The sequence below is a fragment of the Salmo salar genome, chromosome ssa03 (assembly GCF_905237065.1).
Source record: "Salmo salar chromosome ssa03, Ssal_v3.1, whole genome shotgun sequence".
NCBI classification, from domain to species: domain Eukaryota; kingdom Metazoa; phylum Chordata; class Actinopteri; order Salmoniformes; family Salmonidae; genus Salmo; species Salmo salar.
In genome coordinates, this window is record NC_059444.1 from 13453746 (window position 1) to 13474903 (window position 21158).

A 21158-nucleotide genomic window follows, 5' to 3' on the forward strand; every position below is an offset into this window, starting at 1 on the left:
ACAAAACATGCATGTATTGTATAACATAATGTCTTAGGGTTGTCATCTGATGAAGATCATCAAAGGTTAGTGCTGCATTTAGCTGTCTTCTGGGTTTTTGTGACATTATATGCTAGCTTGAAAAATGGGTGTCTGATTATTTCTGGCTTGGTACTCTGCTGACATAATCAAATGTTTTGCTTTCATTGTAAAGCCTTTTTGAAATCGGACAGTGTGGTTAGATTAACGAGAGTCTTGTCTTTAAATAGCTGTAAAATAGTCATATGTTTGAGAAATTGAAGTAATAGCATTTCAAACGTTTTGAAAATCGCGCCACAGGATTGAACTGGCTGTTACGTAGGTGGGACGAATTCGTCCCGCCTAGCCCAGAGAGGTTAAACAGCGTTTGACATGCTTCTAAGTACGGTAATACATTTTGATTTTTTTGTCTCGAAATGCGCTCGCGCATTACCCTTTGGATAGTGAGCTGAACGCACGAACAAAACGGAGGTATTTGGGCATAACTATGGATTATTTTGAAAAAAAACTACATTTCTTGTGGAAGTAGCAGTCCTGGGAGTGCATTCTGACGAAGATCAGCAGGGTAATGCAATTTTTCTAATACTAATTTTGAGTTTAGTGTGCGCCGAAGTTGGCGGGTGTCAAAATAGCTAGCCGTGATGGCTGAGCTATGTACTCAGAATATTTAAAAATGTGCTTTCGCCGAAAAGCTATTTTAAAATCTGACATAGCGATTGCATAAAGGAGTTCTGTATCTATAATTCTTAAAATAATTGTTATGTATTTTGTCAACGTTTATGATGAGTAATTTAGTAAATTCACCGGAAGTTTTTCGGTGGGGATACATTTTCTGAACATCACACGCCAATGTAAAAAGCTGTTTTTGATATAAATATGAACTTGATTGAACAAAACATGCATGTATTGTATAACATAATGTCCTAGGAGTGTCATCTGATGATGATCATCAAAGGTTAGTGCTTCATTTAGCTGTGTTTTGGGTTTCTGTGACATATATGCTTGCTTGGAAATTGGCTGTGTGATTATTTTGGGCTATGTACACTCCTAACATAATCTAATGTTTTGCTTTCGCTGTAAAGCCTTTTTGAAATCGGACAATGTGGTTAGATTAACGAGAGTCTTATCTTTAAAATGGTGTAAAATAGTCGTATGTTTGAAAAATCGAAATTATTGCATTTTTGAGGTTTTTGTATTTCGCGCCACGCTGTTCCACTGGCTGTTGAATAGAGTGGGACGGTCACGTCCCACTAGCCCAGAGAGGTTAACTAACCTCCAGACAAGCTTCAATGCCATGCAACTCTCCTTCCGTGGCCTCCAACTGCTCTTAAATGCAAGTAAAACTAAATGCATGCTCTTCAACCGATTGCTGCCCGCACCTGCCCGCCCGTCCAGCATCACTACTCTGGACGGTTCTGACTTAGAATATGTGGACAACTACAAATACCTAGGTGTCTGGTTAGACTGTAAACTCTCTTTCCAGACTCACATTAAACTTCTCCAATCCAAAATTAAATCTAGAATCGGCTTCCTATTTCGCAACAAAGCAACCTTCACTCATGCTACCAAACATACCCTTGTAGAACTGACGAATTTACCGATCCTCGACTTCCGCGATGTCATTTACAAAATAGCGTCCAACACTCTACTCAACAAATTGGATGCAGTCTACAACAGTGCCATCCGTTTTGTCAGCAAAGCCCCATATCCTACCCACCACTGTGACCTGTACACTCTCGTTGGCTGGCCCTCGCTTCATTCTCATCGCCAAACCCACTGGCTCCAGGTCATCTACAAGTCTCTGCTAGGTAAAGCTCTGCCTTATCTCAGCTCACTGGTCACCATAGCAGCACCCACCCGTAGCACACGGTCCAGCATATATATCTCACTGGTCACCCCCAAAGCCAATTCTTCCTTTGGCCACCTCTCCTTACAGTTCTCTGCTGCCAATGACTGGAACGAACTGCAAAAATCACTAAAGCTGGAGACTCTTATCTCCCTCACTAGTTTTAAGCACCAGCTGTCAGAGCAGCTCACAGATCACCGCACCTGTACATAGCCCATCTGTAAATAGCCCATCAAACTACCTCATCCCAATACTGTATTTATTTATCTATCTTGCTCCTTTGCACCCCAGTATCTCTACTTACACATTCATCTTCTGCACATTCTACCATTCCAGTGTTTAATTGCTATATTGTAATTACTTTGCCACCATGGGCTATTTACTGCCTTACCTCCCTTATCCGACCTCATTTGCACATGCTGTATATATACTTTTTCTACTGTATTATTGATTGTATGTTTGTTTATTCCATGTGTAACTCTGTGTTGCTGTATGTGTCGAACTGCTTTGCTTTATCTTGGCCAGGTCACAGTTGCAAATGAGAACTTGTTCTCAACTAGCCTACCTGGTTAAATAAAGGTAGGCTAGGGCTACCCCTAGTGGTGGTATATAGTCTTTGCAGTCTTTGACTTCAAATCAAATTGTATTAGTCACAAATACAACAGGTGTAGACCTTACAGAGAAATGCTTACTTACAAGCCACTTACCAGCAATGCATTAGAATTTTTTGGGATAAGAATAAGAAATAAAAGTAATAAGTAATGTGTTCTGCAGTCAGGTCATTCAGTGGGACAGAGGAGTATTGTATAGAGCTGATTCTCCCCCAGGCTCCTCTTCCTACTGTGGGACCCTCGAGACCCTCCAGGGAATCTCTTCCCCTGCTTTGAGCCCATCACCTCCCTACCTGACTGAATGAACACCACCCATAGAATCTATTCTAATTAAATTACAGCAGTGCTCCTATGTCACTTCAACTAAACTGCTTCAACTCAGCGACACAGCCTTTCAATCAAATTTGTTTTGCTCCCCCTGAAGTATCCCGTCATGTGCAGTTGATCAATATCTCAACAACGTCTTGTGGATAGACCAATTACCCTCAGGGGTACTAATACCACAGGTTGAGAAACGTTGCTTTAGAAGTGGGAACCTAACTGGTTGTATGCTGGTCAGGGGGCCTGCACTCTGGGGTAGCTGTCCTGGTTGTAGTCCTTGGCCAGGTTGGTCCAGGAGGCCTGGATGGTGGTCCTACTCTGCTCCATGAGCCTGGAAAACAGGGAGTACATGGCTTTGTGGATCTCCTCTCTGCCCTCTCTCTCCAGGGTCACCTATCGGTGGTCAGAGCAAAACATTTATCAGTCATACAATGTTCCATGTAGAAAATGGTACAGTGAAACATAGACAGATTTTTAAAGAGATAAAGAATAAGATATTGATGATCTACAAGGTAATCTCTGCACCCAGAATACAATCGGTCCACTAACCCATAGAGCAGTGGAAAGGGATCATCGATTGCCATGGAGATGTCTGTGCAGAAATTCTTGAGCTGTGAACACGATTCAGAATCCCAGAAACCTCGACTCTGGACATGGCTCACAGTTAGCATAAATAGTAAGGTGTTTATTAATACTTGAGTTTAAGCTAGAGATATGTTTTATTGCATGGGCTGCATCTCAATCCACCGCATCCACCTATGCCGCAGAACTACAGTACTGTTTGTCTAATGTTCCAACTTTTGTCTGTAGCATCCGAACCATTTGGGCTACAAACTAATATGACCCCACTGTAGAAAGTGGAGACTGTCACAAACACAATGGTGTTCACGTGACTCATCTGAAGGTAACCCAAATGAATGGAAGTATGGAGGCAGTTTTGTGGCAACAAAAATAAGGGGTTAAAACTTCTTCGGGATCGGTGTTCCTTCCACGGGACGGTTGAGCTAATGTAGGCTAATGTGATTAGCATGAGGTTGTAAGTAACAAGAACAATTCCCAGGACATAGACATATCTGATATTTGCAGAAAGCTTAAATTCTTGTTAATCTAACTGCACTGTCCAATCTATTACAGTGAAATAATACCATGCTATTGTTTGAGGAGAGTGCACAGTTGTGAACATGAAAAGTTATTAATAAACAAATTAGGCACATTTGAGCAGTCTTGATACAACATTTTGAACAGAAATGCAATGGTTCATTGGATCAGTCTAAAACTTTGCACATACACTGCTGCCATCTAGTGGCCAAAATCTAAATTGCAGTTGGGCTGGAATAATACATTATGGCCTTTCTCTTGCATTTCGAAGATGATGGTTCAACAGAAAATACAAAAGAATGGTTGTTTTTTTCTTTGTATTATCTTTTACCAGACCTATTGTGTTATATTCTCCTACATTTCCACAAACTTCAAAGTGTTTCCTTTCAAATGGTACCAAGAATATGCATATCCTTGCTTCAGGGCCTGAGTTGCAGGCAGTTAGATTTGGGTATGTCATTTTAGGCAAAAATTGAAACACTTCTTAGGGATAGGCGTTCCGTCAATGGGGCAGTTGTAAATCATGTAGCGTCGTGTGTCATGATCGCACATTTTAGAGAAACAACAAATGTCGGTTCATATAAGTGTCTTATATTGGCTGAAAGCATACATTCTTGTTAATATAACTGCACTGTCCAATTTACAGTAGCTATTACTGCGAAAAAATTCCATGCTATTGTTTGAGGAGAGCTCAAAACAACAAAACACTTTTTTCACCGCAACAGCTTTGATAAATTCACCTCTGAAGGTGAAATGTGTACTTACATTCTGAAATCTTGCTCTGATTTATCATCCCAAGGGTCCCAGAGATAACATGAATTGTAGTTTTGTTAGACAAAATCCTTTTTCATATTCTAAAAAGGTGTCTGTGAAAATCTAACCCTAAACGTTGTTTCAACCAGTCAAATTACGTTTGTATTTATTCTTCAGAGATCCTAGAACGTAACCAGACTTCACTATATCATTAGGAGTGTAGTATATCCTATAGGACATCAAATTTGGTCAGAGAGCGACGCCTTCATTGCGCGCCGATGACACGGGCGGTCTTCACTTGATTGACTAACACTTTGTCAAATAAGCACCAATCGGAGTGAAACAAAGCTTGCTAGATAGCCAATGAGCTGGGCTTTACGGAAGTATGTGTATCTGTCGCACAACCCCATATCTGTCACACAATTTTGCTGCTAACCTTGTGCGACAGCAAGCTTTTTCCTTTTGGACAAAAATGGCAAGAATATGGAGAGTTATGAAGTTATGAAAACTGGGTGTTTTGCAAATGGTAGCCATTTACAATATGGCTACTAATACTGTAAAAGCTAAATCAAAGTCCAAATATACAGATTTAACAATATTCTTGCAGAAAAATGTAATGTAAATGTAAACGTGTCCTTCACGATTTGGCCAAATGTACCTGGGTGACTTCACACTAAATGTCATGTAGCTTGCTCATACTTCAAGTTATCAGTCTGAAACTTTGCACAAACACTGCTGCCCTCTTGTGGACACCATCGGAATTACAACTAGAGTGATGGCTATATTTGGGACCTTTCGGGACCTTTCTGTTGCATTTCAAAGATAAATCAATCAATCAAATGTATTTAAAAAGCCCTTCTTACATCAGCCGATGTCACAAAGTGCTGTACAGAAACCCAGCCTAAAACCCCATACAGCAAGCAATGCAGGTGTAGAAGCACGGTGGCTAGGAAAAACATAGAAATAAATATCCCTATAAAAGGCCAGAACCTAGGAAGAAACCTAGAGAGGAACCAGGCTATGAGGGATGGCCAGTCCTCTTCTGGCTGTGCCGGGTGGCGATTATAACAGAACATGGCCAAGATGTTCAAATGTTCATAGATGAACAGCAGGCTCAAATAATAATAATCACAGTGGTTGTCGAGGGTGCAACAGGTCAGCACCTCAGGAGTAAATATCAGTTGGCTTTTCATAGCCAATCATTCAGAGTATCTCTACCACTCCTGCTGTCTCTAGAGAGTTGAAAACTGCGGTTCTGGGACAAGTAGCACATCCGGTGAACAGGTCAGGGTTCCATAGCCACAGGCAGAGCAGTTGAACCTGGAGCAGCAGCACGACCAGGTGGACTGGGGAAAGCAGGGAGTCATCAGGCCACGTAGTCCTGAGGCATGGTCCTAGGGCTCAGGTTCTCCGAGAGAGTGAAACAAAGAAATAGAGAAAGAGAGAAAGAAAGAGAGAAAAAGAGAGAAAAAGAGAGAGCATACTTAAATTCACACAAGCCACCGGAGAAGACAGGAGAAATACTCCAGATATAACAGACTGACCATAGCCCCCCGACACATAAACTACTGAGGCATAAATACTGGAGGCTGAGATGGTAGATTTTTTTTTTTTAACGGTTGTTTTTTCTTTGTATTTTCTTCTACCAGATCATTTGTGTTGTATTCTCCTACATTCAATTATATTCTCCTACATTCAATTCACATTTTCCATAAACTTCAAAGTGTTTCCTTTCAAATGGTACCATGAATACGCATATCCTTGCTTCAGGGCCTGAGCTACAGGCAGTTAGATTTGAAAATTGAAAAAAAAGGGCTATCCCCAAGTTAAAATAATTCCATATCTAAGTTTATAATATAAGGATCTATATCTTACTAATCATTTACATTTTCATCATTTCACAGACACTCTTTTCCGGAGCGACTTACAGGAACATTTAAGGTTAAGTGCCTTGCTCACGGGCACAGACAGATTTTTCATTTAGTCTGCTTGGGGATTTGAACCAGCAAGCTTTCAGTTACTGGCCCAATGCTCCTAACTGCTGGGCTATCTGCCACCCTAATTAATAACCATTAATACATATTTTAAAAGTTGTTTAACTGTCCATATATATTATGATTAATGAATGATGAGAAAGCTATTTATAAATCACTCATATACGGTTTATTGCTGAATGTTATTAAAAAGTTTTACAGAGTAGTGAAATGATTTCAGGAAGTACTTAATCAAACAGCAGGACTTCCTGCACTACACACACTAACAGAGTGGTTCTCATGCACACTGCAGGAACAGACCTTCCTGTACTGGGGTGGTAACTGGACGTAGAAGTATTGAGGGGACTGGAGTAAACAGGATGTACAGGGTCTAAAGAGACTTGAACTAGCTGGGAGCCACAAGTCATCATGGTTATCTTGCTGGTCCCCACACTGAAGATTGTCCTCCTCTTAGGTGAGTACATCAGACTGAATGAACACATCTCCAGTGACTCCTCTCTATAGTTTGATACATTTGGTTATAACATTTTACAGTGTAACTCACTTCACTCACTGATAATGTTGTTAGATAAAGGGGAGGGGACACTGAGGAACACAAGGTCCAGTATGTACTGATGGATGTGAAGGATCACCAGTGGTGTACCAGACCAGAATCCACTCTTACAATATGTGAAATGGAAGCTGGGGTGTTTGTACTGTTTGTAATGAGACTGTTGGTGTGTCCTACAGCTGCTGTGTGGAGTGTGTGTACAGCAGAGTTGATCACAGTGGAAGGATATGAGGGGGGCAAAGCAGAGATCAGATGCCCCTATAGAGAGGAGTGGAGGAGCCACCATAAGTACCTCTGTAAAGGGGATTGTTCTCTTTATTATAAAGACAAAGTTATTAAGACTGAGGCGGGGGTAAACAGCACTTCTAGAGGGAGATACTCTCTGAAGGACATCAGAGAGGAAAGTGTCTTCCTTGTAACCATCACTGACTTGACATTAGATGATGCTGGGAGATACTGGTGTGGAGAGGAAACAGCCAAATGGAAACCAGATCACTACGTTGAAATCAACCTTATTGTCTCTGAAGGTACTGTAAACCTTTCATTCTCATTTTCAAAACTTTAGCACTTCCAAACTAAACATATTATAATACACATTCCTAATCAAGCTTCTGCACTTGTCCTGAATCCTAACTTGAGATCCCTGCACATTAGTAAATTTTTATCCACATTATTCAGTGACACAATGCATGAGTTTTGTACATGTTGACTTAAAGGGGCAATCTGTGATTGCTACATGCTGTACTTTTAAATTATTTATATTTGCCCATTGATTCTTGAAGAATATAACTTATAAATGCCTCATGAGCTTAGTTAAACCGTCATAACCCACTAAAACTCAAAATATACTTGTTTTACTCCATTTTTTGTAACCAATGTAATTCTTAACATAAACACTGTAAAGACTCAAACCATGTTTAAAACTACAATGTTGATCTCGTGGATGGTCAGTCCTTGCATCTATAGCTCTGTTTATAAATGTTAGTGGTTAAATTTCTCCAGCCCAAACCCTCAGCTGTTTACCAAAAACAGTGATGGGGTGCCGACTTTGTTGTTTGATCTGCAGATTTTCCCTTTAAGGGAACTGCATCTCAACAAGATTCCACCCTAAATGAGGCCAGGTCATTCAACTTTCATGAACAATGTGATCAAACACACCACACAGATCACATCATTAATACATTAGACAAGGAAGTTAGATGTGTTTAAAATGACAGATTGGTGTTGTGCGAACCTTACTGAAGTGACAGGCTGTGAAGAACTGTCAGTCTCCATCCATTGTGTGTATGAAGAAAAGCATGAAAACAATGACATGTAAAAGTGACAACCAAAAGCCAGTACTGGAGGTTCTAACTGTTCGACAACAAGACAGTCAGCGTTGTCATCACCAGCCTAATCCAAGAGGATGCTGGGAGATGTCTCTGTGGCGTGCAGAACAACCACACTCTTCATACCCCGTCAGCAGTCCAGCTAGATATCAAGAGTAAGGGTCCTGTTGCATGAGCCTGCTCTGCATTGTGAGACAGATTGATCAGGACAAAACGTAACTTTCTGTGTGATGTATTGCATGTTTATACGTCTGTCTCGGATTCAGAAACCTGCCAGTATTACTCAGTCTTCAGCTGTTGTATATTTAGGGTATTTGCTTCTGTGTATGAGAGAGAGATGTGGATATTTAAATGACAACTACAATATCTGCACAGGAAGAGCAGAAACCACACTTCCTGCTATGCATCTGCCAGTGAGTGTATTGGTCAGGGTACATTTACATTTCAGTCAATTCAGGAAGTATACAGAAATTCAGCTTCTCTTTAATGCTTATCATTAACCATGCTTCCATCCAGTTTTTATGCGAGTAAAGTTGTACCATATGACAAAAAGAAAAATCAGGACAGATGTGATGGAAACAGGAAGTGTCAGTACAATTTTATAAATGCTGACAGATAATTTGTTCTTTCGACATGGTTGGGTCTTTTTGTCGGTAAAATTAATTTTGCGAGAAATAGCAGTGGAAACACCTTTATGCACTAACATTTATTTAATAAACATCATATCGAAGTAAACTAGGAGACAATCAGATATTCTCACACTTATCCATAATAATCTCATAGTGTATACTAGTCTACGCAGTACCCTCACAGCCGACTATCTTTGAGCTGTTGGCTAGAGCACACATGCCAAGTCCAGAGGTGAAACATTCGCTATATAACGCAGCAGTTTTTGGGAAAACTATTGGTGGAGTTGAAAATGAGATGGAAACACATTGAACTTCAGATTTTTATTCTGTACATGAAAACTGAAGCGAAAAAGTACATTTTGTGTGAAGTACATCATCACGTTCCGCAACAAGTTTGTTAATAAGTGGAAACCACTTATTCTTTATGCAGATTTTATAATATTTGCATGAAAATCTGTCACCAATTGGAGGGAAACCTAGATAAAGACAAGTCATTTTGGAATTTGGTTTACTTCCTGAATTGACTGTAGTTGAAATGACCCCAACCCGGGTAGTATTTGAGTAATTTCACCTGTCACACACTCAAGCATACTATATGTGTCTCTTTCTCTCCCTCTAAAACCCAGTTTCACCAGCTCTATCATCACCATCACCCATATCCATGTCTTCACCATCACCCATATCCATGTCTTCACCATCACCCATATCCATGTCTTCACCATCACCCTCATCCATGTCTTCACCATCACCCTCATCCATGTCTTCACCATCACCCTCATCACACAACAGATCTGGTGAATAAACAATGAGCCTTTTTACACTATGCTAGTTTGTAAACACATTTTGGAAGTGTAAAGACACAGATCTGGGGTCAAATCTGACTTTGGAATCAGATTCCCAGGGTCTAAAGAGACTTGAACTAGTTGGGAGCCACAAATCATCATGGTTATCCTGCTGGTCCTCACACTGAAGATTGTCCTCCTCTTAGGTGACTACATCTGTCACGTTCGTCTAAAGGAGTAGACCAAGGCGCAGCGTTCTTAGAGTTCCACATGTTTAATAAATATGAAACTCACCAAAACAATACAGACGAAGCGTGAAGTTCTGGCCTGCTCACAGGCAGCCACACAAACACAAGATCCCACAAAGCACAGGTGGGAAAAGGCTGCCTAAGTATGATTCCTAATCAGAGACAACGATAGACAGCTGCCTCTGATTAGGAACCATACTTGGCCCAAAACAAAGAAATACAAAAACATAGAAAAAGGAACATAGAACGCCCACCCTAGTCACACCCTGGCCTAACCAAAATAGAGAACAAAACCCTCTCTATGGCCAGGGTGTGACAACATCAGACTGAATGAACACATCTGCAGGTATTGTGGGACACTATTGTGGGACACATACCAAAACTATGTCTCTCCGAAAGCACATGTCCCTGCAAGAATAACTTTAATACCAGTACACAGCATTTGTAGTGTTAGCTAACTGAAGAATTAAACTCTTTAAAAATATCAACACATTTGTGAATTGATGCCTAATTCAAGTGTGCAATATGGTTTAGATGAGAATCTCCTGTATAGTTTGAACAGCTAGCCTTCTTTTGTCAGTCTACATACGGTGGTGTATACAGGTGTATACAGTATGCTAATAGCTGCACCCAGACATGAAGCATGAATGTTGGCCACCACATCCAAGGCTAATGTCAGGACAGGATGTAAACAGAAAAGTTACACATCTGATGTGGAACAGAGGCAGATCTTACTTCACATATTAGTGTAAAAGGCCCTATGTAAGTTGAACAGAAGTGCTGATTGTAAAGTATGTGTTCTAATGGTACTGTTTGTGTCTGTGTTCTGATACATCAGTGGTCATCATAGTATCTGGGATTCTGGTCATGCTGCTATTGGTGCTTGTGGTCAGCCTGCTCATAGTCTATAGATGGAAACTCAACCAGGAAACAGGTGGGTAACAATCCCTCTCACACACACACAAGGGGAAGTTACTCACACCCCGTCTTCATTTCAAAGAAAACATTTGCATATACAATCCTCCTTTGACCCTGGTTGAGAAATAAAGGTCTCATTGTGAACAGGGCTCTGAAAACCACCTGAACAGACTGCTGCAGCCCAATAGTGTGAATTGTATGACACTCTGTGTACGTGTGTGTTGTGTTCCACAGCTGAGTCCTCAGCACCCAGGGTGAACACAGACACTAGGATCAACAGAGAGGTCAGTGTGTGTGCGCGGGCCTGTTTGTTTGACTGAGTGTGTGTGTGTGTGTGTGTGTGTGTGTGTGTGTGTGTGTGTGTGTGTGTGTGTGTGTGTGTGTGTGTGTGTGTGTGTGTGTGTGGGAAAGAGAGAGAGAGAGATCATGTTCTAATCTATGTAAAAAACTGGGTGGTTTGAGCTCTGAATGCTGATTGGCTGACAGCCATGATACACAGACACTAGGAACACAGACACTAGGATCAACAGAGAGGTCAGTGTGTGTGCGGGCCTGTGTGTTTGACTGACTGAGTGTGTGTGTGTGTGTGTGTGTGTGTGTGTGTGTGTGTGTGTGTGTGTGTGTGTGTGTGTGTGTGTGTGTGTGTGTGTGTGTGTGTGTGGGAAAGAGAGAGAGAGAGATCATGTTCTAATCTATGTAAAAAACTGGGTGGTTTGAGCTCTGAATGCTGATTGGCTGACAGCCATGGTTTTTCAGAGCGCATACCGTGGGTATAACAAAACAATTATTTTTACTGCTATAAATATGTTGGGTCCCAGTTTATAATGGCAATAAGGGACCTCAGGGGTTTGAGGTATATGGCCAATATATCACGGCTAAGGGCTGTATCCAGGCACTCCGCGTTGCGTTGTGCGAAAGAACAGCCCTTTGACCAGCCCTTTACCATGGTATATAGACCCCCTCGTGCCTTATTGCTTAATTCTTTCCTCCCTCATTATGTCCTCCTGTCCCTCTCCTCCAGTGTTGTCATGGTGATCGTGACTATGAGGAGATAAAGGACCGCCCGCTACTGTCCAGCTCAGGTGGTGAGACCACCACCATCTACTCCACCGCCAATTTACCCACAAGCCCTTCTGACTCTCTCAACTACGCCAGCGTCAACTTCCACAAGAACCCCAGCTGCCCCAATGAAGCCACTGCCGCCATCACTAAAGAGGGCACTTCTGGTGACTATGCCACTGTCAACGTCAGTCAAAACCCTGCCTACTCTACTGTCAATCATCCACACAGCTCCTCTGAGGCTCCTCCCATCTACTCCACATTGAGCATAACCAGAGACACCTGAGTCACTGACAACCAATCACGAGGGACATACACACATTGGCAACCAATCATAAGTGACATATTATTATAATAGTTATAACTATATGTTCCACCGACAGCCTCTGTTTTTAGAAAACAGCTGCATGATCAGGGCCTGAGTTCCTGATAGCGATGGAACTTAGGCTTACGAGTGTTTTAACGATGTGTGGTTCCTACAACAGCCGAAGATGTAACCTGCGTTTCCCACGCAGCTAGAACGTTCGCTAAGTGATTAATTGGACCATATGTTGATACTGATAGGATGGAAAGAAAGGCAGTGTCACTTCCTCCATTCAAATCTTATCTTGGCATTAGAATTATTGCACAATATTGACGACTGTTCAGCTCCTAGAGAGATATACTGAACAAAGAAATAAACGCAACATGCAACAATTTCAAAGATTTTACTGAGTTACAGTTCATTTACAGAAATAAGCCAATTGAAAGAAACGCATTAGGCCCTAATCTATAGATTTCACATGACTGGGCTGCGGCGCAGCCATGGGTGGGCCTGGGAGGGCATAGGCCCACCCACTTGGGAGCCAGGTCCACCCAGTGCGGAGCCACGCCCAGCCAATCAGAATGAGTTTCTCCACAAAAGGGTTTATTACAGACAGAAATACTCCTCAGGGATGTGATCAAACTTGCGCACAAAATATGAGAGAAATAAGCTTTTTGTACATATGTGTCACGCTTGTCGTCGGTTAAAGAGGACCAAAACGCAGCAGGTATGTGAATGCTCATCTCGACGTTTTAATGAATACAAAATGAACACCAAAATAACAAACAGAAATAACGATTGACTGACAGTCTGCAAGGCACAAGGCTAACACAGAACAATCACCCACCAATAACAAACACAAACACACCCTAATATATGGGACTCTCAATCAAAGGCAGATAGACAACACCTGCCTTCAACTGAGAGTCCCAACCCCAATTAACCAAACATAGAAACAGACATACTAGACTAAACATAGAATACCTGAAAACCAAACAGTGCCCAAAAACCCCGGAATACTTAAACCAAATGCCCCTTCAACAAAACACACCACCCCGAACCACATAAAACGAATACCCTCTGCCACGTCCTGACCAAACTACAATACCAATTAACCTTATACTGGCCAGGACGTGACAGGACCCCCCCCTTAAAGGTGCTAACCCCGGAAGCACCTTAACAAAAATAACCCCAAGCAACACCAAAAATAAAAATTCCCCCTTACTAAAGGGAGGGAAGGGAGGGTGGCTGCCGTCAACGACGGCACTGTGCTACACCCCCCCTCCCCAACCGACCTATCTCTGGAGGTGGCTCCGGCTCAGGCCGTTCCAGGCTGTCGGGGCAGTCTGGCAGCTCGGGACAGTCCGGGCAGTCTGGCAACTCGGGACAGTCCGGGCAGTCTGGCAACTCGGGACAGTCTGGCAACCCGGGACAGTCCGGGCAGTCTGGCAACTCGGGACAGTCCGGCAACTCGGGACAGTCCGGGCAGTCTGGCAACTCGGGACAGTCCCGGCAGTCTGGCAACTCGGGACAGTCCGGGCAGTCTGGCAACTCGGGACAGTCTGGCAACTCGGGACAGTCGGGGCAGTCTGGCAACTCGGGACAGTCTGGCAACTCGGGACAGTCCGGGCAGTCTGGCAACTCGGGACAGTCTGGCAACTCGGGACAGTCGGGGCAGTCTGGCAACTCGGGACAGTCTGGCAACTCGGGACAGTCCGGGCAGTCTGTCAACTCGGGACAGTCCGGCAACTCGGGACAGTCCGGGCAGTCTGGCAACTCGGGACAGTCTGGCAACTCGGGACAGTCCGGGCAGTCTGGCAACTCGGGACAGTCCGGGCAGTCTGGCAACTCGGGACAGTCTGGCAACTTCGGGACAGTCCGGGCAGTCTGGCAACTCGGGACAGTCCGGGCAGTCTGGCCACTCGGGACAGTCCGGGCAGTCTGGCCACTCGGGGCAGTCTGGGCAGTCAGGGCAGTCCGGCAGTTCAGGGCAGTCAGGCCACTCCGGCAGTTCAGGGCAGTCTGGCCACTCCGGCAGCTCCGACGACTGTTGACTGGCGGGCAGCTCCGACGACTGTTGACTGGCGGGCAGCTCCGACGACTGTTGACTGGCGGGCAGCTCCGACGACTGTTGACTGGCGGGCAGCTCCGACGACTGTTGACTGGCGGGCAGCTCCGATGACTGTTGACTGGCGGACAGCTCCGGTGACTGTTGACTGGCGTGGCTGGGTTTACGCACTTGAAGGCTAGTGTGGGGAGCGGGAACAGGACGAGTCGGACTGGGTTGACGCACTTCCGGGTCCGCACGAGAGACAGGAGCTGGAAACCCAGGGCTATGGAGGCGCACAGTCGGTCTTGATCTTACCTCCTGCACAACCCGTCTTGGCTGGATGGAACTAGTAGCCCTGTACGAGCGGGGTGCTGGTACAGGGCAGACTGGGCTGTGCAGGGGCCTGATGGTAGCCGTGCGTAGAGCGGGAGTTGGGTAGCCTGGTCCTCGGAGGCGTACCGGCGACCAGATGCGCTGCGCAGGCATCCTCCTACCAGGCTGGATGCCCGCTCTAGCACGGCACCTGCGAGGGGCTGGAACAACGCACACCGGACTGTGCGTGCGTATGGGTGAGATAGTGCGCTCCTCAGCGAAACATGGCGCTCTCCCCCCCATACGCTCCTCCATATAACCACGGGTAGCTGGCTTCCGGCTCTTCCTAGGCCTAGCCAAACTACCCGTGTGCCCCCCCAATTTTTTTTATTGGGGGTGCCTCTCGTGCTTCTCCCTCAGCGCGTCCATGGCCTCGTACCTCCGCCTCTCTGCCTTGGCTGCCTCAATTTCCCACTGCGGGCGGCGATAATCCCCAGCCTGGTGCCAAGGTCCGGCCCCGTCCAGAACTTCCTCCCAGGTCCACTTCTCCCGCCAGTCCAACTGGAAGTCCCTCTGCTTCTTCCTCTGCTGCTTGGTCCATAGTTGGTGGGTAATTCTGTCACGCTTGTCGTCGGTTAAAGAGGACCAAAACGCAGCAGGTATGTGAATGCTCATCTCAACGTTTTAATGAATACAAAATGAACACCAAAATAACAAACAGAAATAACGATTGACTGACAGTCTGCAAGGCACAAGGCTAACACAGAACAACACCCACCAATAACAAACACACCCTAATATATGGGACTCTCAATCAAAGGCAGATAGACAACACCTGCCTTCAACTGAGAGTCCCAACCCCAATTAACCAAACATAGAAACAGACATACTAGACTAAACATAGAATACCTGAAAACCAAACAGTGCCCAAAAACCCCGGGAATACTTAAACCAAATGCCCCTTCAACAAAACACACCACCCCGAACCACATAAAACGAATACCCTCTGCCACGTCCTGACCAAACTACAATACCAATTAACCTTATACTGGCCAGGACGTGACAATATGGAACATTTCTGGGCTCTTTTATTTTAGCTCATGAAACATGGGACCAACACTTTCCATGTTGTGTTTATATACACTGCTCAAAAAAATAAAGGGAACACTTAAACAACACAATGTAACTCCAAGTCAATCACACTTCTGTGAAATCAAACTGTCCACTTAGGAAGCAACACTGATTGACAATAAATTTCACATGCTGTTGTGCAAATGGAATAGACAACAGGTGGAAATTATAGGCAATTAGCAAGACACCCCCAATAAAGGAGTGGTACTGCAGGTGGTGACCACAGACCACTTCTCAGTTCCTATGCTTCCTGACTGATGTTTTGGTCACTTTTGAATGCTGGCGGTGCTTTCACTCTAGTGGTAGCATGAGACGGAGTCTACAACCCACACAAGTGGCTCAGGTAGTGCAGCTCATCCAGGATGGCACATCAATGCGAGCTGTGGCAAGAAGGTTTGCTGTGTCTGTCAGCGTAGTGTTCAGAGCATGGAGGCACTACCAGGAGACAGGCCAGTACATCAGGAGATGTGGAGGAGGCCGTAGGAGGGCAACAACCCAGCAGCAGGACCGCTACCTCCGCCTTTGTGCAAGGAGGAGCAGGAGAAGCACTGCCAGAGCCCTGCAAAATGACCTCCAGCAGGCCACAAATGTGCATGTGTCTGCTCAAACGGTCAGAAACAGACTCCATGAGGGTGGTATGAGGGCCCGACGTCCACAGGTGGGAGTTGTGCTTACAGCCCAACACCGTGCAGGACGTTTGGCATTTGCCAGAGAACACCAAGATTGGCAAATTCGCCACTGGCGCCCTGTGCTCTTCACAGATGAAAGCAGGTTCACACTGAGCACATGACAGACGTGACAGAGTCTGGAGACGCCGTGGAGAACGTTCTGCTGCCTGCAACATCCTCCAGCATGACCGGTTTGGCGGTGGGTCAGTCATGGTGTGGGGTGGCATTTCTTTGGGGGGGCCGCACAGCCCTCCATGTGCTCGCCAGAGGTAGCCTGACTGCCATTAGGTACCGAGATGAGATCCTCAGACCCCTTGTGAGACCATATGCTGGTGCGGTTGGCCCTGGGTTCCTCCTAATGCAAGACAATGCTAGACCTCATGTGGCTGGAGTGTGTCAGCAGTTCCTGCAAGAGGAAGGCATTGATGCTATGGACTGGCCCGCCCGTTCCCCAGACCTGAATCCAATTGAGCACATCTGGGACATCATGTCTCGCTCCATCCACCAACGCCACGTTGCACCACAGACTGTCCAGGAGTTGGCGGATGCTTTAGTCCAGGTCTGGGAGGAGATCCCTCAGGAGACCATCCGCCACCTCATCAGGAGCATGCCCAGGCGTTGTAGGGAGGTCATACAGGCACGTGGAGGCCACACACACTACTGAGCCTCATTTTGACTTGTTTTAAGGACATTACATCAAAGTTGGATCAGCCTGTAGTGTGGTTTTCCACTTTAATTTTGAGTGTGACTCCAAATCTAGACCTCCATGTGTTGATAAATTGGATTTCCATTGATTATTTTTGTGTGATTTTGTTGTCAGCACATTCAACTATGTAAAGAAAAAAGTATTTAATAAGATTATTTCTTTCATTCAGATCTAGGATGTGTTGTTTAAGTGTTCCCTTTATTTTTTTGAGCAGTATATTTGTTCAGTATATTACCACGTATAGCTGCCTGCAAGTATTGTGGCGGCTACCCAATAACGATGCACAAAATCACAGCTTCATTTAGCGTTTTCAAGTGCAACTTTAGTAAAGATGGTTTTGGGAAACAGCTCAGAGATTTAACGATGCTCCTACGAAGGTTCTAACGATGAACTTAGTCTTAAGATGCTTTTGGGGAACCGGGCCCTTCTTCATGTCCTCACAATCAGATGTGTTACCCTGACTTCTCTCTTCCATCAGATATGTTTTCCTGACTTCTCTCTTCCATCAGATGTGTTACCCTGACTTCTATCTTCCATCAGGTGTGTTAACCTGACTTCTCTCTTCAACTTGTCTTAATGTTTATGTCATTTAATTGCATGTTAATATCTGCAGATAAATATTGGCTCACTATTTGGCAAGCACTGACAAGGCTATCACACCTTTTTGACCAAGGCATTATAACAGTCTATTAATGTTTTTTTTACAAATGTATAATTGATTAAATAACCATGAATGATGTATTTGGAAAGTCCTTATAAAGGGTGCCTTTAAAAACACCCCCTTTTAGCTTGGCCTTTAACCAGTGATTGTTTTAGACGTCCTCTGTGTTTTATGTTATTTTATTAATCCTTTTTACTGCTTCCTGTTTGCTTCTACTTTTTTATTTGATTGTTTTAATGTGAATTGTGTTGCGAGTTTCAATGAAATTTAAATTAAATGGGCAGTGGAGTTAACTTGATTTTTCATTTTTTATGATATTTCCACACTATGAGGTGGAAATAACACTCTGAAATTGTGAAAATTATGATAATGCCCTTTTTGTGTGAGAGCAGTTTGAAAAGAATGCCTGGAATTTCAGCCTGTTCATGATCACACAATCTGATCTGATTATAAGAGACCAATGACTGTTCATCAGTCAATCAATCAAATGTATTTATAAAGCCCTTTTTACATCAGCCGATGTCACAAAGTGCTGTACAGAAACCCGGCCTAAAACTCCAAACAGCAAGCACTACAGATGTAGACGCTCGATGGCTAGGAAAAACTCCCTAGAAAGGCAGGAACCCAGGAAGAAACCTAGAGAGGAACCAGGCTCTGAGGGGTAGCCAGTCCTCTTCTGGCTGTGCCGGGTGGAGATTATAACAGAACAGAACATGGCCAAGATGTTTAAACGTTCACAGATGACCAGCAAGGTCAAATAATAATAATCACAGTTGTTGTAGAGGGTGCAAAATGTCAGCACCTCAGGAGTAAATGTCAGTTGGCTTTTCATAGCCGATCATTCAGAGTTAGAGACAGCAGGTGCGGCAGAGAGAGAGAGTGGAAAACAGCAGGTCTGGGAGAATGTCCGGTGAACAGGCCAGGGTTCCATAGCTGCAGGCAGAACCGTTAAAACTGGAGCAGTAGCACAACCAGGTGGACTGGGGACAGCAAAGAGTCATCAGGTCAGATAGGTGAGCGTCCTCATCTCATGCCTCACGGGTAGAGCCCTAGAATGTGCCAACGCAGTCTGGGAGGGCCCAGACTCGGCTAGGGGCGACTACCCGGAGTTCACCCACCGCTTCCGGGCGGTATTCGATCATCCCCCGGAGGGCAAGGCGGCGGGTGAGAGATTATTCCACCTGAGGCAGGAGATGAGGAGCGCTCAGGACTTTGCCCTGGATTTCCGGACTCTCGCAGCAGGATCAGGGTGGAATGAGCGGGCCCTGATTGACCACTACGGATGTAGTCTTTGTGAGGACGTCTGCCGGGAGCTGGCTTGCTGGGACAATACTACCACCCTGGACCAGCTCAAAGATTTGTCCATCAGGCTGGACAACCTGCTGGCTGCCCGGGGGCGTTCCAGTCGGGGCCTGTTTGTTCGACCTCCCAGCCCTCCTGCTCCAATGCCCATGGAGATAGGAGGGGCTGCAGCTAGGAGGACCAGAGGGGGGGGCCTCTCCTGCGCCCACTGTAGTCGTAGAGGACACACTGCAGACCGGTGCTGGAGAGGTCCACCCGGGAGTTCAGATGGCAGGCAGAGCACCACATCGACCCCCCAGGTGAGTCAGCAACAGCCACACCCAGAGCCCCCTGTCGACCACATGTACACCTCTGTTTCTTTTCCTGAGTTTTCCTCTCACTTCCAGTATAAGGCACTAGTCGATTCAGGCGCAGCTGGGAGTTTTATGGACCGTGGGGTCGCCAAGAAGTTAGAGATTCCCCTGGTTCAGCTGGACCAACCCTACCCCGTGCACGCCCTAGATAGTCGACCACTAGGGTCCGGCCAAGTGAGGGAGGTCACAGTGCCACTGGTCATGGTGACGCGGGGGTGGGGCATGAGGAACGTATCAGCCTGTTCCTCATTGATTCCCCGGCATTTCCGGTGGTACTGGGAATTCCCTGGCTAGCCACTCACAACCCTAAGATTTTGTGGAGGCAGAGGGCTCTTAACCTCTATGGGCAAGGTGGGACGTTAGCGTCCCACTCTATTCAACAGCCAGTGGAAGAGCGTGGCGCGAAATACGAAAACCTCAAAAATGCAATAATTTCAATATTTCAAACATACGACTATTTTACACCCTTTGAAAGATAAGACTCTCGTTAATCTAAACACATTGTCCGATTTCAAAAAGGCTTTACAGCGAAAGCAAAACATTAGATTATGTTAGGAGAGTACATAGACACAAATAACCACACAGCCATTTTCAAGCAAGCATATATGTCACAAAAACCCAAAACACAGCTAAATGCAGCACTAACCTTTGATGATCTTCATCAGATGACACTCCTAGGACATTATGTTATACAATACATGTATGTTTTGTTCAATCAAGTTCATATTTATATCCAAAAACAGCTTTTTACATTGGCGTGTGATGTTCAGAACATGCATTCCCAGCAAAATCTTCTGGTGAATTTACAAAATTACTCATGATAAACGTTGACAAAATACATAACAATTATTTTAAGAATTATAGATACAGAACTCCTTTATGCAATCGCTATGTCATATTTTAAAATAGCTTTTCGGCGAAAGCACATTTTGCAATATTCTGAGTACATACCTCAGCCATCACGGCTAGCTAATTTGACACCCGCCATGTTTGGCACTCACCAAACTCAGATTTACTATAAGAAAAATTGGATTACCTTTGCTGTTCTTCATCAGAATGCACTCCCAGGACTGCTACTTCCACAACAAATGTTGTTTTTGTTCCAAATAATCCATAGTTATGTGCAAATACCTCTGTTTTGTTCGTGCATTAACGTCGCTATCCAAAAGGTAACGCGCGAGCGCATTTCGAGACAAAACATTTCAAAATGTTCCATTAGCGTACTTAGAAGCATGTCAAACGCTGTTTAAAATCAATTTTTATGGTATTTTTCTCGTAAAATAGCGATAATATTCCAACTGGACAATAGTGTATTCATTCAAAGGACAAAAGAAAAAATGGCGAGGTCTCGTGAACGCGCATTTCCAATCTCTTAGTCACCAGGCAGTCCACTGACAAACTGTGCTCCTATACTCTGCCCAGAGACAGGAGACGCCTCAATCTGCTTTCTGAACGCTTTAGAGAGCCAATGGAAGCCTTAGAAAGTGTCATGTAAACCCACAGATCCTGTAGTTTT

General features: G+C 44.6%; 1 protein-coding gene across 1 annotated transcript; it reads left to right on the forward strand.

The window, feature by feature from the left end:
• The first annotated feature begins 6911 nt into the window (after positions 1–6911).
• Positions 6912–13329, forward strand: LOC106598868 (CMRF35-like molecule 6). The gene is made up of 6 exons (XM_014189883.2): positions 6912–7095; positions 7371–7718; positions 9775–9942; positions 11017–11112; positions 11331–11380; positions 12118–13329. The coding sequence occupies exons 1-6, from the start codon at positions 7050–7052 to the stop codon at positions 12439–12441; spliced, it is 1032 nt and encodes a 343-aa protein (XP_014045358.2). The 5' UTR covers positions 6912–7049; the 3' UTR covers positions 12442–13329.
• The last annotated feature ends 7829 nt before the right edge of the window (positions 13330–21158 follow it).